The sequence below is a fragment of the Notothenia rossii genome (genome assembly GCF_949606895.1).
Source record: "Notothenia rossii genome assembly, chromosome: 5".
NCBI classification, from domain to species: Eukaryota; Metazoa; Chordata; class Actinopteri; order Perciformes; family Nototheniidae; genus Notothenia; species Notothenia rossii.
The window spans coordinates 1,139,285-1,153,855 of NC_136903.1; the positions used below are offsets into that span (position 1 = coordinate 1,139,285).

Consider the following 14,571-nt stretch of genomic DNA (forward strand, 5'->3'; position numbering starts at 1 on the left):
ACTCAGTGTTTCTGCGGTGGTCTCTGTCAGCCGGCGGCCCCCCCCTCGGTGACTCTGAACACAAACGTCTCTCACTGCGTCTTTAGAGGGAGCCTCGGGAGAAACAACAACAACAACAAGATGTGTATTTAAAAATACAAAGTGCTAAGTAGAGTATAGAAATCAAAGTGAGCCTCTGAGCCTCTGAGCTGCCAGATGAACGTAAAGAAGCAACGAGTCAGAGAGATGTGGAGAGTAACAGAGGGTTAGGAGGACATGGACATGCTTTAGTAAAGTACATTATACTTTAGTACTTATTACACTGCTTTTACTGACAAAACAAGTCTTTAATTAACACAACATTCAACACGATTATAGAATATAATCAGACCGTTTTATATTACAACATACAGGAGGTAAATACCACATAATAATAAGATATAAAAGATAAATAAACCCTGTTGTTAAACCCTGAGTCTCCATCCTGCTGACGCTAACAGGCTAATGTAATGCATGTTCTCACATGAATCAGAATCACCAAACGGCTGGGATGTAGAACAACACATCGAGCTTCAGTTCAAATGTTAAAAAGGTTTATAAATGTGATTATTTAATGTGAAAACCTTCAGAAGGAGCTGCAGGCTGTCGAAGTGCTCGCTGGAGACAGACGCCGCCATGTTGGCATGTGACGTTCCGTGACAGTCACGTGATAGAGACATGGCGCTACTGCTCATGGGAAATGTAGTACATGAGGGGAAAAAACCGTCATTTAAGAAATATCAAACCAGAATGAACTTATTTGTAGCCACAGCAAATATAATAACTGAAGGGAAAAACAGATACACATTAAATCCTGCAATCCTGGATAATGAATATATAACTTTATGTTAAAAAGTCTTTTAAACATTTGATATAAAAATACTATATAAAAACAATAAACTACAAAAAACATATAGTTTATATAAAATGGTATTTAAATAATACATGTTATTATTATTATTTAACCTTAATAAACTATTTGTCATATTAATGCATTAATAATGAGGTCGGAGTGCAGCCGGAGGGAGGGGCGGAGCTGCGGGACTCTGCGGGGAACGGAGCCTCTCAGGCGGGATGGAGCTCCGCTGATCCCCGCTGCATGCAGGTGTGTGTGTGTCCGGGGAGGAAGATGTCTGTCTCCGGGATGAAGAAGCAGCTCCACAAAGCGAGCCAGGTAACAACAACCCGGGACAAACCGGGACAAATTGGACTGGTGTTTTATTTATGGGACATTTATTCCGGTGTCTGGAGGTTTACTGCGACACGAGGCCTGCTGCTGCACCTCTGCATCATAACAACATCACCTCACTTGAATGTGTTTACCTGTTATCTGACATTAGCATGAGGCTATTGTTGCTGCAGAAGCATAGTGACTGAAATCTCTGCTGGACTGATACTGAGTACTTTACTGAGTACTTTAATACTTTCTACTTTTACTCCACTAAAACTCATTTATTGTGGAGGAAGATTTGAAAAAGTATATGTAATACAAAGCAGTAAATTAAACCCTCCAACAGAATACAAATACATTAAGTTATTATTAAAACACATCTTTAAAAATATGCCACATTATAATGGTGAAGAGAGAGTATATTACTTTTATGCTTATACAATTATATTTTAATAACCTATAATGAATATATGAAATATTCTGAATTGTTATAAACACCCTAAAGGTCTATGAACACATGATCAAATGAGCTCTATAGCAGCTACATGCTAAAATGCCCCTGAGTGTTATTACATATATAACAGTGACTCTCTGTGGAAATACAAATGTATACAAACATGTATTAAATACTAAATAAGTCAATACAAAATATAAATAATAAACTAAGTTAATGTGGAAGAATGTGCAACAATAAAAGTTTTGTAGTCATTTTGTATATTTTGTTAGTAATTTTGGGTGATTTGGAGTCATTTTGTGTATTTTAGTAGCTATTTTGTGTATATTTTTAGTCAAACTTTATGTTTGCTATAATCTAATAACCTCCCACTGCTGCTAAATGTGAATACTGACCCCTGCCCATTGATGCTAAGCTAACGTTAGCTCCTCTCTGCAGCTGCTGAACGAGCGCCTGATGGGAGCTGAAGGAACTAAGATGGACGACGACTTCCTGCAGATGGAGAAGGTGAAACTGATCAAACTCATCCTTAGAGACTCCTTCATGTTCTATAAGCCTGACGTGTGTGTGTGTGTGTGTGTGTGTGTGTGTGTGTGTGTGTGTGTGTGTGTGTGTGTGTGTGTGTGTGTGTGTGTGTGTGTGTGTGTGTGTCAGAGCGTTGCGGTGCTGCAGTCCCTGCTGCTGGAGCTCCTCTGCAGAACCACTGAGGCCCTGCAGCCCAACCCGGGTCAGAACCCACTTTATGAGCACGCTTTCATTTCACATGCTGGTCAACCAATCAAAAGGCTCACACACGTGCACACTCATGACAGCGATCATTAGTAAGTAGTCAAGTGATAAACACAATTGAAACACATTAAAGGCACACAAAACTAATCCAATAAATAGGTTTTTAGACATTAAAAGTGAATGTGTATATGAAGTACTTTTGTATTTGTTCTACATGCTTTCTACACGTCGGACAGAGCTACAGCTGATCAACCAAATACAAACACAGATATCATTCAAATATATATATCTGCACCTCGATGTCGATGTTAAACTCAGACACACAGTTTTTATGAATGCCTTCATGAATTTGTTCCCCGCAGCGGACAGAGCCAAGCTGAGCGTCCTCAACACGATGTCGAGGATCCGCGGCCAGGGGAAGGCGGGGGGGTACCCGCAGACAGAGAGCATTCTGGGAGATTGTATGACGCACTACGGCCAGGAGCTCGGAGCGGAGTCGGAGTTTGGTACGAAGATCTTCAGGAAAATATGGCATTCAGTATTTAGTGTCTCTCCTGGGACATGTCTCTCTGTCTGTGCTGCAGCACCTCTTTTCACCCTCTGTCTGAAACCAGAGCCCCGTCTGCTCTGATTGGTTAGCTGGCCGGCTCTGTTGTAAAAATTCTGTGAAAAAGTGAAATTCTGAGGAAAACAGGAACACATTTGAGTTCCATGTGTTCCCCTGCAGGGGGCGCTCTGCTCGGGGTGGGGGGGGGCTCTCCAGCAGGTTGCTCTGATTGTTCCTCTGGTTCCCCTGCAGGGGGCGCTCTGCTCGGGGTGGGGGGGGATCCAGCAGGTTGCTCTGATTGTTCCTCTGGTTCCCCTGCAGGGGGCGCTCTGCTCGGGGGGTGGGGGGCTCTCCAGCAGGTTGCTCTGACTGTTCCTCTGGTTCCCCTGCAGGGGGCGCTCTGCTCGGGGTGGGGGGCTCTCCAGCAGGTTGCTCTGATTGTTCCTCTGGTTCCCCTGCAGGGGGCGCTCTGCTCGGGGTGGGGGGGGCTCTCCAGCAGGTCTCTCAGGCCCGGGTCGTGCTCGATGAAGAGGCCAGACGGAGCTTCATGGAGCCGCTGGAGGAGCTGCGGGACACGGAGCTGAAGGAGATCAGGGTGAGTGGAGGAGGAGGAGGAGGAGGAGGAGGAGGAGGAGGAGGAGGAGGAGGAGGAGGAGGAGGAGGAGGTCAGATGCACGCTGAAGGCTCCTCGAGCAGCTCTCCCTGACCCGGCTGTGATGTTCCATGTTGTTGTTTGTGTCTCATGTGTTGATGTTTGTCTGTTGATGTTCCACATGGAGCTTGAACAGGAACTCGTTCCAGGTTCAATGTTCCCATTTCTGTTCTGGAAATATATGGAAATGTGAAACGTCTTTAATGACAGAGTTCCTCATTAGCATAATGAGACATCAGCTTGTATGAGGCTTGGTAACGAGACGGGGAAGTGTCATGGTGATACTGGTTATTTAAATGTTGGTTCTGATTGTTCTTCAGTTCCAGTTGAAGAAGCTGAACGGCCGTCGGCTGGACTTCGACTACAAGCGGCGGCAGAGAGGGAACGTCTCCGCTGAGGAGCTCCATCTGGCCTGGGACAAGTTCACCATGTCCACAGAGTCCGTGGAGAGGAGCATGTTCGTCCTCCTGCAGAGCCACGTGAGTCCCAGAGACAGAAACTCAATCCTCTTCTCCATGTCTCTTCTACATCAACATGTGTCCCCTCTTCTCCATGTCTCTTCTACATCAACATGTGTCCCCTCTTCTCCATGTCTCTTCTACATCAACATGTGTCCCCTCTTCTCCATGTCTCTTCTACATCAACATGTGTCCCCTCTTCTTCATGTCTCTTCTACATCAACATGTGTCCCCTCTTCTTCATGTCTCTCTACATCAACATGTGTCCCCTCTTCTTCATGTCTCTTCTACATCAACATGTGTCCCCTCTTCTCCATGTCTCCTCTACATCAACATGTGTCCCCTCTTCTTCATGTCTCTTCTACATCAACATGTGTCCCCTCTTCTTCATGTCTCTTCTACATCAACATGTGTCCCCTCTTCTCCATGTCTCCTCTACATCAACATGTGTCCCCTCTTCTTCATGTCTCTTCTACATCAACATGTGTCCCCTCTTCTTCATGTCTCTTCTACATCAACATGTGTCCCCTCTTCTCCATGTCTCTTCTACATCAACATGTGTCCCCTCTTCTCCATGTCTCTTCTACATCAACATGTGTCCCCTCTTCTCCATGTCTCTTCTACATCAACATGTGTCCCCTCTTCTCCATGTCTCTTCTACATCAACATGTGTCCCCTCTTCTCCATGTCTCTTCTACATCAACATGTGTCCCCTCTTCTCCATGTCTCTTCTACATCAACATGTGTCCCCTCTTCTTCATGTCTCTTCTACATCAACATGTGTCCCCTCTTCTCCATGTCTCCTCTACATCAACATGTGTCCCCTCTTCTTCATGTCTCTTCTACATCAACATGTGTCCCCTCTTCTTCATGTCTCTTCTACATCAACATGTGTCCCCTCTTCTCCATGTCTCTTCTACATCAACATGTGTCCCCTCTTCTCCATGTCTCTTCTACATCAACATGTGTCCCCTCTTCTCCATGTCTCTTCTACATCAACATGTGTCCCCTCTTCTCCATGTCTCTTCTACATCAACATGTGTCCCCTCTTCTCCATGTCTCTTCTACATCAACATGTGTCCCCTGCTATCTTATCACCTGAATCTCCTCCTAGAGCACCATTAGCCTCTTTCAAGTACTTTTCCCACAAAGGTTCATCAGAACTCTTTAGTTCTCATGAACTAAGTACAGATCGCGTTCTCACCGGAATAAGTCCCTGAGGGAGGATTAGGCAAATGAAGCCGCTGACGTCACTTCTTCTTCTTCTGCTTTGGGTTTACTGGCAGGCCGCAAACCACTTCACGGCGTATACTGCCACCCGGAGTCCCCGGCCGGAAGTCCCCGGAGTTAGGGAAGGCTTCAGTAGAAGCTGCTGGGACTCCCAGCAGCTTCTACTGAAGCCTTCAGAGTAAATCGCCAGAACGCCGACACCTCCTCATCACCGCTCCCATGTTTTCTTTTGTGTTGCCATAAGTTAGTCTCTCTGCGTTGGTGCGCGGGGCTAATGCTAATGCTAATAATGCTAATGCCAGCAAATACAATGGAGTTTTACGGGGCGTGGTTTGCAATTCGCCCAGCCAATCAGAAATTGGAACTTTTTTCTCCCCAGGATAGTACCGCCTATAGCAGGGACTGAAAATGGGGGTAAAAGTTCTCTGAACTAAGGTCTCTTTTTGGTGTGAACGCAAAATTCCAGGCACTAACGGAACTATACGGGAAAAGTGCTCCGGTGTGAAAGCGCATAATGTGTTATTTTTAACCAAATATCTCTCAGATACTTCATTCACACCAACGGTGCTTCAGGGCCGGTTCGGAGCTGGAGCTTGAAAAAGCACCGGGTTTTCCTGTTCACACCGCGGCGGAGCAGCCTCTTAGCTCCGGAATCCGGTTCGTTTCAAGCACCAACAAATGGTCCGGCTATGTTTCAGCCGTTCAGATGTTTCTGCCTGCAGGGCGATGATATCTCCAGATGTTTCTGTCTGCAGGGCGATGATATCTCCAGATGTTTCTGTCTTCAGGGCGATGATATCTCCAGATGTTTCTGTCTTCAGGGCGATGATATCTCCAGATGTTTCTGTCTGCAGGGCGAGGATATCTCCAGATGTTTCTGTCTGTAGGGCGATGATATCTCCAGATGTTTCTGTCTGCAGGGCGATGATATCTCCAGATGTTTCTGTCTACAGGATGATGATATCTCCAGATGTTTCTGTCTGCAGGACGATGATATCTCCAGATGTTTCTATCTGCATGACGATGATATCTCCAGATGTTTCTATCTGCATGACGATGATATCTCCAGATGTTTCTATCTGCATGACGATGAAATCTCCAGATGTTTCTGTCTGCAGGGCGATGATATCTCCAGATGTTTCTGTCTGCAGGACGATGATATCTCCAGATGTTTCTGTCTACAGGACGATGATATCTCCAGATGTTTCTGTCTGCAGGGCGATGATATCTCCAGATGTTTCTGTCTGCAGGGCGATGATATCTCCAGATGTTTCTGTCTACAGGGCGATGATATCTCCAGATGTTTCTGCCTGCAGGGCGATGATATCTCCAGATGTTTCTGTCTACAGGACGATGATATCTCCAGATGTTTCTGTCTTCAGGGCGATGATATCCCCAGATTTTTCTGTATGCAGGGCGATGATATCTCCAGATGTTTCTGTCTTCAGGGCGATGATATCTCCAGATGTTTCTGTCTGCAGGGCGATGATATCTCCAGATGTTTCTGTCTGTAGGACGATGATATCTCCAGATGTTTCTGTCTGCAGGGCGATGATATCTCCAGATGTTTCTGTCTGCAGGGCGATGATATCTCCAGATGTTTCTGTCTGCAGGGCGATGATATCTCCAGATGTTTCTGTCTTCAGGGCGATGATATCTCCAGATGTTTCTGTCTACAGGACGATGATATCTCCAGATGTTTCTGTCTTCAGGGCGATGATATCTCCAGATGTTTCTGTCTGCAGGACGATGATATCTCCAGATGTTTCTGTATGCAGGGCGATGATATCTCCAGATGTTTCTGTCTGCAGGGCGATGATATCTCCAGATGTTTCTGTCTTCAGGGCGATGATATCTCCAGATGTTTCTGTCTTCAGAGCGATGATATCTCCAGATGTTTCTGTCTGCAGGGCGATGATATCTCCAGATGTTTCTGTCTGCAGGGCGATGATATCTCCAGATGTTTCTGTCTTCAGGGCGATGATATCACCAGATGTTTCTGTCTACAGGACGATGATATCTCCAGATGTTTCTGTCTGCAGGACGATGATATCACCAGATGTTTCTGTCTACAGGACGATGATATCTCCAGATGTTTCTGTCTGCAGGGCGATGATATCTCCAGATGTTTCTGCCTGCAGGGCGATGATATCTCCAGATGTTTCTGTCTGCAGGACGATGATATCTCCAGATGTTTCTGTCTGCAGGGCGATGATATCTCCAGATGTTTCTGTCTGTAGGGCGATGATATCTCCAGATGTTTCTGCCTGCAGGGCGATGATATCTCCAGATGTTTCTGTCTGCAGGGCGATGATATCTCCAGATGTTTCTGTCTGCAGGGCGATGATATCTCCAGATGTTTCTGTCTTCAGGGCGATGATATCTCCAGATGTTTCTGTCTGCAGGGCGATGATATCTCCAGATGTTTCTGTCTGTAGGGCGATGATATCTCCAGATGTTTCTGTCTGCAGGGCGATGATATCTCCAGATGTTTCTGTCTTCAGGGCGATGATATCTCCAGATGTTTGTCTGCAGGACGATGATATCTCCAGATGTTTCTGTCTTCAGGGCGATGATATCTCCAGATGTTTCTGTCTGCAGGGCGATGATATCTCCAGATGTTTCTGTCTGCAGGGCGATGATATCTCCAGATGTTTCTGTCTGCAGGGCGATGATATCTCCAGATGTTTCTGTCTTCAGGGCGATGATATCTCCAGATGTTTCTGTCTGCAGGGCGATGATATCTCCAGATGTTTCTGTCTTCAGGGCGATGATATCTCCAGATGTTTCTGTCTGTAGGGCGATGATATCTCCAGATGTTTCTGTCTGTAGGGCGATGATATCTCCAGATGTTTCTGTCTTCAGGGCGATGATATCTCCAGATGTTTCTGTCTGCAGGGCGATGATATCTCCAGATGTTTCTGTCTGCAGGGCGATGATATCTCCAGATGTTTCTGTCTACAGGGCGATGATATCTCCAGATGTTTCTGTCTACAGGGCGATGATATCTCCAGATGTTTCTGTCTGCAGGGCGATGATATCTCCAGATGTTTCTGTCTGCAGGGCGAGGATATCTCCAGATGTTTCTGTCTGCAGGGCGATGATATCTCCAGATGTTTCTGTCTGCAGGGCGATGATATCTCCAGATGTTTCTGTCTGCAGGGCGATGATATCTCCAGATGTTTCTGTCTGCAGGGCGATGATATCTCCAGATGTTTCTGTCTTCAGGGCGATGATATCTCCAGATGTTTCTGTCTGTAGGGCGATGATATCTCCAGATGTTTCTGTCTGCAGGGCGATGATATCTCCAGATGTTTCTGTCTTCAGGGCGATGATATCTCCAGATGTTTCTGTCTGCAGGGCGATGATATCTCCAGATGTTTCTGTCTGCAGGGCGATGATATCTCCAGATGTTTCTGTCTTCAGGGCGATGATATCTCCAGATGTTTCTGTCTACAGGACGATGATATCTCCAGATGTTTCTGTCTGCAGGGCGATCTCCTCTCTCGTCTCGCGGCTCTCGTCTCCGCACTGCTCGAGTTTCACCGCAACGCACACCGCATCCTGCTCGGTCTCCATGGCGACCTGCAGGCCAGGTGAGACTCACCTGTGCTGTCCTCCAGAGGGGAAATACATCTCACTCTCCATTCAGGGCCCACAGATTCATCTATTTTAAATGATGTGTTCGCTCAAAGCCCACCTGGTCAACTCTGCATTCAACCACTGATTTCTTCACATCATGTAGAATACAGTATATATTTAACGTTCACGTGTCAACAGGCTGACGGCGGCCAGCAACAAACCGGAGCGACGCTTCAGACCCAAGAAGATCCGAATCAGACGGGAACAGATCAGCGTGGAGGTCTACCAGCGCCCCCCCGACTCCTCAGGTTACTCATATTTCAATTTGATTTCATTTTAATCCGGAATTAAAGACTTGTTTTGAACCTGGTTTCTGTGGCAGGAGAGTTCACAGAGTTCACGTCCAGAGCCAGCAGTCCCATCTCCTGCTACGGTGAGAAAACACTGACCTCTGCAAACAAGGCGTTCATTATTTATATATTTAGATTCATAAATAATATTTAAGAAACATCAAGAAAAACATTTGATTAAAATAAATGAATAAAATCTGAGACAACATTCTGAAAAAAGTCGAAACTGAGTAAAAAGTCAAAAATCTGATGAAATTCAACATTCTTAATATAATTCAAAATTCAAAAACAAAGAGTCAACTTTACGATTTCTGAGAAAGTCCAAATTCTGAGAAAAAGTCAAACCTACAAAGCATTTTAAGAAATAAAACAAAATTCTGAGAAAAAAGTCCAAATATGAGAAAAAAAGTCCAAATATGAGAAACAAATGAAATCCTCAGAAAAAAATCAAAATATGAGAAAAAAGTCTAACTTCTAAACTAAAAAGCGAACATTTTGAAAAAACTGAGAAAAGTCAAAATGTTGAGAAAAGTCAAACATCTGACATAAATAAAATTCCCAGAAAAAAAGTCAAAATTCTTAAAAGTGTGAATGAAAGAGTTTAAAACAGCAGGAAAGTCGTAAGAATAATTAAAATATGTCCTCAGTATTTCTTCAGAGTTGATACACATGAATACTTCCGTTAATTAATTGTGTTTAATCAACAGCGGACAGCGGGCTGGTCCTGGATCAGCCCTGTTGCCGGGCGCTCTACTCTTTCCGCCCCGGTTACCATGGCGAACTGAGCTTCAGCGCCGGCGACGTCATCCTGCTGACCAATCAGGTGGACGCCAACTGGTACGAGGGATCGCTCGGCAGCCAATCAGGACTCTTCCCCATCAGCTACGTGGACGTGCTGGTTGCTCTGCCACTACAGTGACGCCCTCTTCATTTATAGACCATAATATGCAAGTTTACAGCTTCTGACTGATGACTGACGACTGACGACTGACGACGGACGACGGACGACGGACGACGGACGACTGACGACTGACGACTGACGACTGACGACTGACGACTGACGACTGACGACTGACGACGGACGACGGACGACTGACGACTGACGACGGACGACGGACGACGGACGACGGACGACGGACGACGGACGACGGACGACTGACGACTGACGACTGACGACTGACGACTGACGACGGACGACGGACGACGGACGACGGACGACGGACGACGGACGACGGACGACGGACGACGGACGACTGACGACTGACGACTGATTACTGATCTGTTCCACTGGGATGAAGGCCATCGTTTGTACTGAAGAGCACTTTAGTTTCTGACCTCACGTAGTACTTAAAACATATAAATAATGAATGAAAATCCCACTAAGTATTAAAGCCATTGTTGGTAAAAACAGGGTAATCTTCTTAAAATAAATATCAGAATGTGAAAAAAAAGAAATGTTATCTAATCTACAAAAAAATCTACAAGAAACAAACTTGAATATTCTCTCGGATTTCAAAACAAAAGAATAAATGTACACGAAGCCAGGGGAGTTATCGAGACTGAAGTCGTACATTTACGTGGAAATAATACGAAATTAAATAAAATGAACAAGAAGAAAATAGAAAGAATAATAAAGTGTTAATTTTACAGGAAAATCTCACAAATTCTACAAGAAGAAAACTGAAATGATAAAGTCTTACAATTACAAGAAACGTATAAAGGCTCTATCTGGAAAAAGTGTTCAATAAAAAACTAAATGTGACATTTTTTCTTAGATTTTAAAACAAAAAAAAGTGCTTTTTGGGAGAAAAACATCTGAATTTTTGAAAGAATGAATCACAGTCACAAGAAAATCTAAAAAGTTGTAATTTTAAAAGAGAAATCTCATAAATATACGACAAAGAAACGTGAATATTCTCTGAGACGAAATGTGACTAAACCTGAAAGGACATTTTTTGAGTTTGTGAATTTTTTTATTTTAATTTCTTAATATATATTTTTTAAATGTATGACATCATAATTTTATATCTTTTTTTTCTCGTAGATGTATATTTTTAACCGCATAATTATTTAGTTTTTCGGTATATTACCCCCCTTTCCTGTATCTATGTTTCCTGTTCTTTAAAGGACTTTATAGCCGTAATACGCCATCTGACCACTAGAGAAAGGCTCTGTCAGTAATGATCAGATTTAAAGTGTGTGTTTCCCTTTAAGACTTCTACCTTCATGTTAATGCACATTTGTATTTCTGCACAAAGTTGAATGATGTCTTCGTTTAAATCAGATATTGTCGTCTGACACAGAGTAAACCAGGGGTATTATTTGTCTTCACAAGTCTCTGGCTAAAGGAACATTTAAAACGGCCTGACGTCATCCTGCTGACCCATCAGGTGGAGGCCAACTGCTACGAGGGACACCTCGGCAGCCAAATCAAATCAAGTTTTATTTATACAGCAGATTTTTAAAACGATTTTTGGTCGAACCAAAGTGCTGTACATGCAATAAAAACACTTTACTGCGATAGCAAACAGAAGACAATAAATGACAACAGCAAAAATAAAAATCAAACACAGGGAAAGTCAGGAGTCGTGCTCCGCTCTGACTAGAAGGCCAGAGAGAGGAAGTGAGTTTTAAGAGTAGATTTAAAAACCCCTAGGGTCTGGGCCGACCTCACATGGAGGGGCAGAGTGATCCAGAGCCTGGGGCCAGCTGAAGGCTCGGTGCCCTTTGGTTTAGAGCCTGGTCTTGGGCACTACCAGCAGCAGCTGGTCAGCAGACCTTAAGGCTCTGGGGTGTAGCGCTGGAGGAGTTCAGCACCAGACCATTTAGGGCTTTAAAAATAAATAAAAGGATTTTAAAATCAGTTCTGAACCGAACTGGAAGCCAGTGCAGTGAGGCCAGAGTTGGGGGGATGTGGTCACGCTTTTTGTGGCCAGTCAGAAGACGTGCAGCTGCGTTCTGCACTAGCTGCAGGCGTCTGACTGGCTGGTCCATACCCACGTCAATCAGGACTCTTCCCCACTCACCGGGTTTTTTGTGTGTAAAGATGCTTTTAAAACATGAACCCTGTGCTGCACAATCAAGTGATATACATGTTCTGTTTCACAAGCAGCTAGGCTGCAGCATATCATATGGATGTACACAGAGTTATGAGACCATAAGTACAAAAGAAAAAACGAAATGTTATCTCTCAGAAATGTATTGAAATCCCACAGTGAAAAGCAGTCTCCAAGAGTCTTCATCAGAACATAGTTATTTCAAGTCTTGGTGACCGTGGGGAAAAACGAAATGTCTCAAAGATCAATATGTACCTATAATATTTACCAAAAGAAAAGTCATGGCGCTTTTATATCAAGAAGGCTAGCTGTGCCATTCCTCAGGGCAGCTTCTGCCTGGGGACACTTTATCTCACTCCTAAAACATCTGGATCTAATTCCATCGGGTTTAAATGTTCAAAAAACACTCTTCTTGAAATCTATAAGAACCTAATTTCTCTAGAATAGATTACAAATCGCCTGAAAAAAGTACAAACAAGCGCCACCTTTTTATATCAAATACAGTTTTGTGCATACAAATAAAATGACACGTCAGGTTTATCTTAGTTTGAGTCAAGGACTGAGTGTCTCTCAAAGTGACACTCAGAATATATTAATGCACAAAACATACGCGTGTGTCCAAAAGACCATTAAGGAGTTAATTAGTGCTAGAAGACGTCGTACCACAGAAATATACGTTACACATAGATAAGAATTTAGTTAGACAAAAAGCAGCTAACAATATAATAATAGATGAGTCCATGCACAGGTTTGTCGGCACTGTCATGATGTCATCGTCAGCTGACAGGATGTGTGTGTGTTTGCATGTTTGTTTATTGTGTGTGATTCATATGTTTAGATTTTAAACACCAGCGGGCTCATAAATCAGTTTAGATTATATTTGTCTCGTTCAGGGCATTAATGTTAGCTTTGTATTCAACACAAAGACAGTCAATTAAAACATGGACAGTTTTGTTTAATGCTAATTTGAAATAATTGATGAGTTCATTTTGTTTTCCCGATAAAGTCTTTTCAGCCTCGACCGAAAACCACGAAGTCGCTCTGTTACTTTATTTCCTTTGAGGAGCGTTGACTGGTTTCCACTGAATGTAATCTGCTCTTCTCGGAGCACACCACATGTTTGCCGTCTGAAAGAAAACACGGAGAAGGTTTTTCTGCAATTAATCTGCAATTTCTCTGAATAATAAATCATTTCAGGTCTGAGTTTCTGATTTATTTTCTGATCGTCTCAAACTCTGACATGTTTAGACTTGTTTGTTTAGACTTGTTTGTTTAGTGCAGCGGTTCCCAACCTGTGGTCTGCGAAGGTATTGCATATTTGTATGTTTTGTACAGGCTAAAGACACAAACATGGACACAACAATAACATATAGGAGATGACGTTCCCATCTCAGACAAAAAACAGAAGAAATAAAGATTTAAAAAAAAAATTGTATTTATAATCTACTCTTCAAACACCTTAAATTAATATTACTCGTTGATTGACTTTTAAAAATATGCATTTTAGCCAGAAGAGTAGTTGTATTTATTAACTGTGTGTGGTCTTCATCTAAAAGCCCAAATAAAATATCAAAGGGTGTAAATGGAAATTCAATATTTGCCGCCAAATAATTTGCAAAACATTATGATTTGTGTGGAAACATTTTCATTATTAAGATTTTTATTTGTATTTGAACCTCTTTTCCTTTGTCTTTCTTGATCCTCCCTAGCAACAGCCATTACAGTAGGGCAGGCCTACTTAGCAACGTTCATTACAGTACTTAGCAACGGTCATTACGGTCCTTAGCAACGGTCATTACAGTCCTTAGCAACGGTCATTACAGTCCTTAGCATCCGTCATTACAGTCCTTAGCAACGGTCATTACAGTCCTTAGCATCGGTCATTACAGTCCTTAGCAACGGTCATTACAGTCCTTAGCATCCGTCATTACAGTCCTTAGCAACGGTCATTACAGTCCTTAGCAACGGTCCTTACAGTCCTTAGCATCCGTCATTACAGTCCTTAGCAACGGTCATTACAGTCCTTAGCATCGGTCATTACAGTCCTTAGCAACGGTCCTTACAGTCCTTAGCATCCGTCATTACAGTCCTTAGCAACGGTCATTACAGTCCTTAGCATCGGTCATTACAGTCCTTAGCAACGGTCATTACAGTCCTTAGCAACGCTCATTACAGTACTTAGCATCGGTCATTACAGTCCTTAGCATCGGTCATTACAGTCCTTAGCATCGGTCATTACAGTCCTTGACAGAAGTCTGTTCTACTGGATTAACTACGTGTAACATGTTCAGAATTGACCAATCAGAACTTTATTTAGCCTCCGT

At 43.5% G+C, this 14,571-nt stretch overlaps 2 protein-coding genes across 6 annotated transcripts in view; both read left to right on the forward strand.

The window, feature by feature from the left end:
- fcsk (fucose kinase) overlaps nt 1–678 on the forward strand; it is a gene marked incomplete at its 3' end in the record, with an annotated part of 8,774 nt that extends 8,096 nt beyond the window's left edge. Inside the window, 1 exon segment of the mRNA XM_079684540.1 lies at nt 609–678. Coding sequence (XP_079540666.1) covers nt 609–678 — 70 coding nt within the window.
- Nucleotides 679–1,032: 354 nt separating this feature from the next.
- LOC307040821 (endophilin-A3-like) lies at nt 1,033–10,215 on the forward strand. 5 transcript variants are annotated; one of them, XM_079683955.1, is made up of 10 exons: nt 1,034–1,192; nt 2,082–2,150; nt 2,298–2,370; nt 2,735–2,878; nt 3,381–3,514; nt 3,892–4,050; nt 8,686–8,855; nt 9,040–9,149; nt 9,224–9,274; nt 9,899–10,215. In XM_079683955.1, the coding sequence occupies exons 1-10, from the start codon at nt 1,118–1,120 to the stop codon at nt 10,108–10,110; spliced, it is 1,197 nt and encodes a 398-aa protein (XP_079540081.1). In that variant the 5' UTR covers nt 1,034–1,117; the 3' UTR covers nt 10,111–10,215. The 5 variants fall into 5 exon arrangements, with proteins under 5 accessions (XP_079540078.1, XP_079540079.1, XP_079540081.1 ...); XM_079683956.1 differs by having other exon boundaries at nt 2,316–2,370; XM_079683952.1 differs by having other exon boundaries at nt 1,033–1,192; nt 2,082–2,370.
- Nucleotides 10,216–14,571: the final 4,356 nt, after the last annotated feature.

Excerpts from the sequence above, each read along its gene's own strand:
- LOC307040821 (XM_079683952.1), top strand. The coding sequence starts at position 1,118 with ATGCAGGTGTGTGTGTGTCCGGGGAGGAAGATGTCTGTCTCCGGGATG. Across the intron at positions 8,856-9,039 it reads CATGGCGACCTGCAGGCCAG|GCTGACGGCGGCCAGCAACA; the intron begins GTGAGACTCACC and ends ACGTGTCAACAG. Across the intron at positions 9,275-9,898 it reads CAGTCCCATCTCCTGCTACG|CGGACAGCGGGCTGGTCCTG; the intron begins GTGAGAAAACAC and ends TTTAATCAACAG.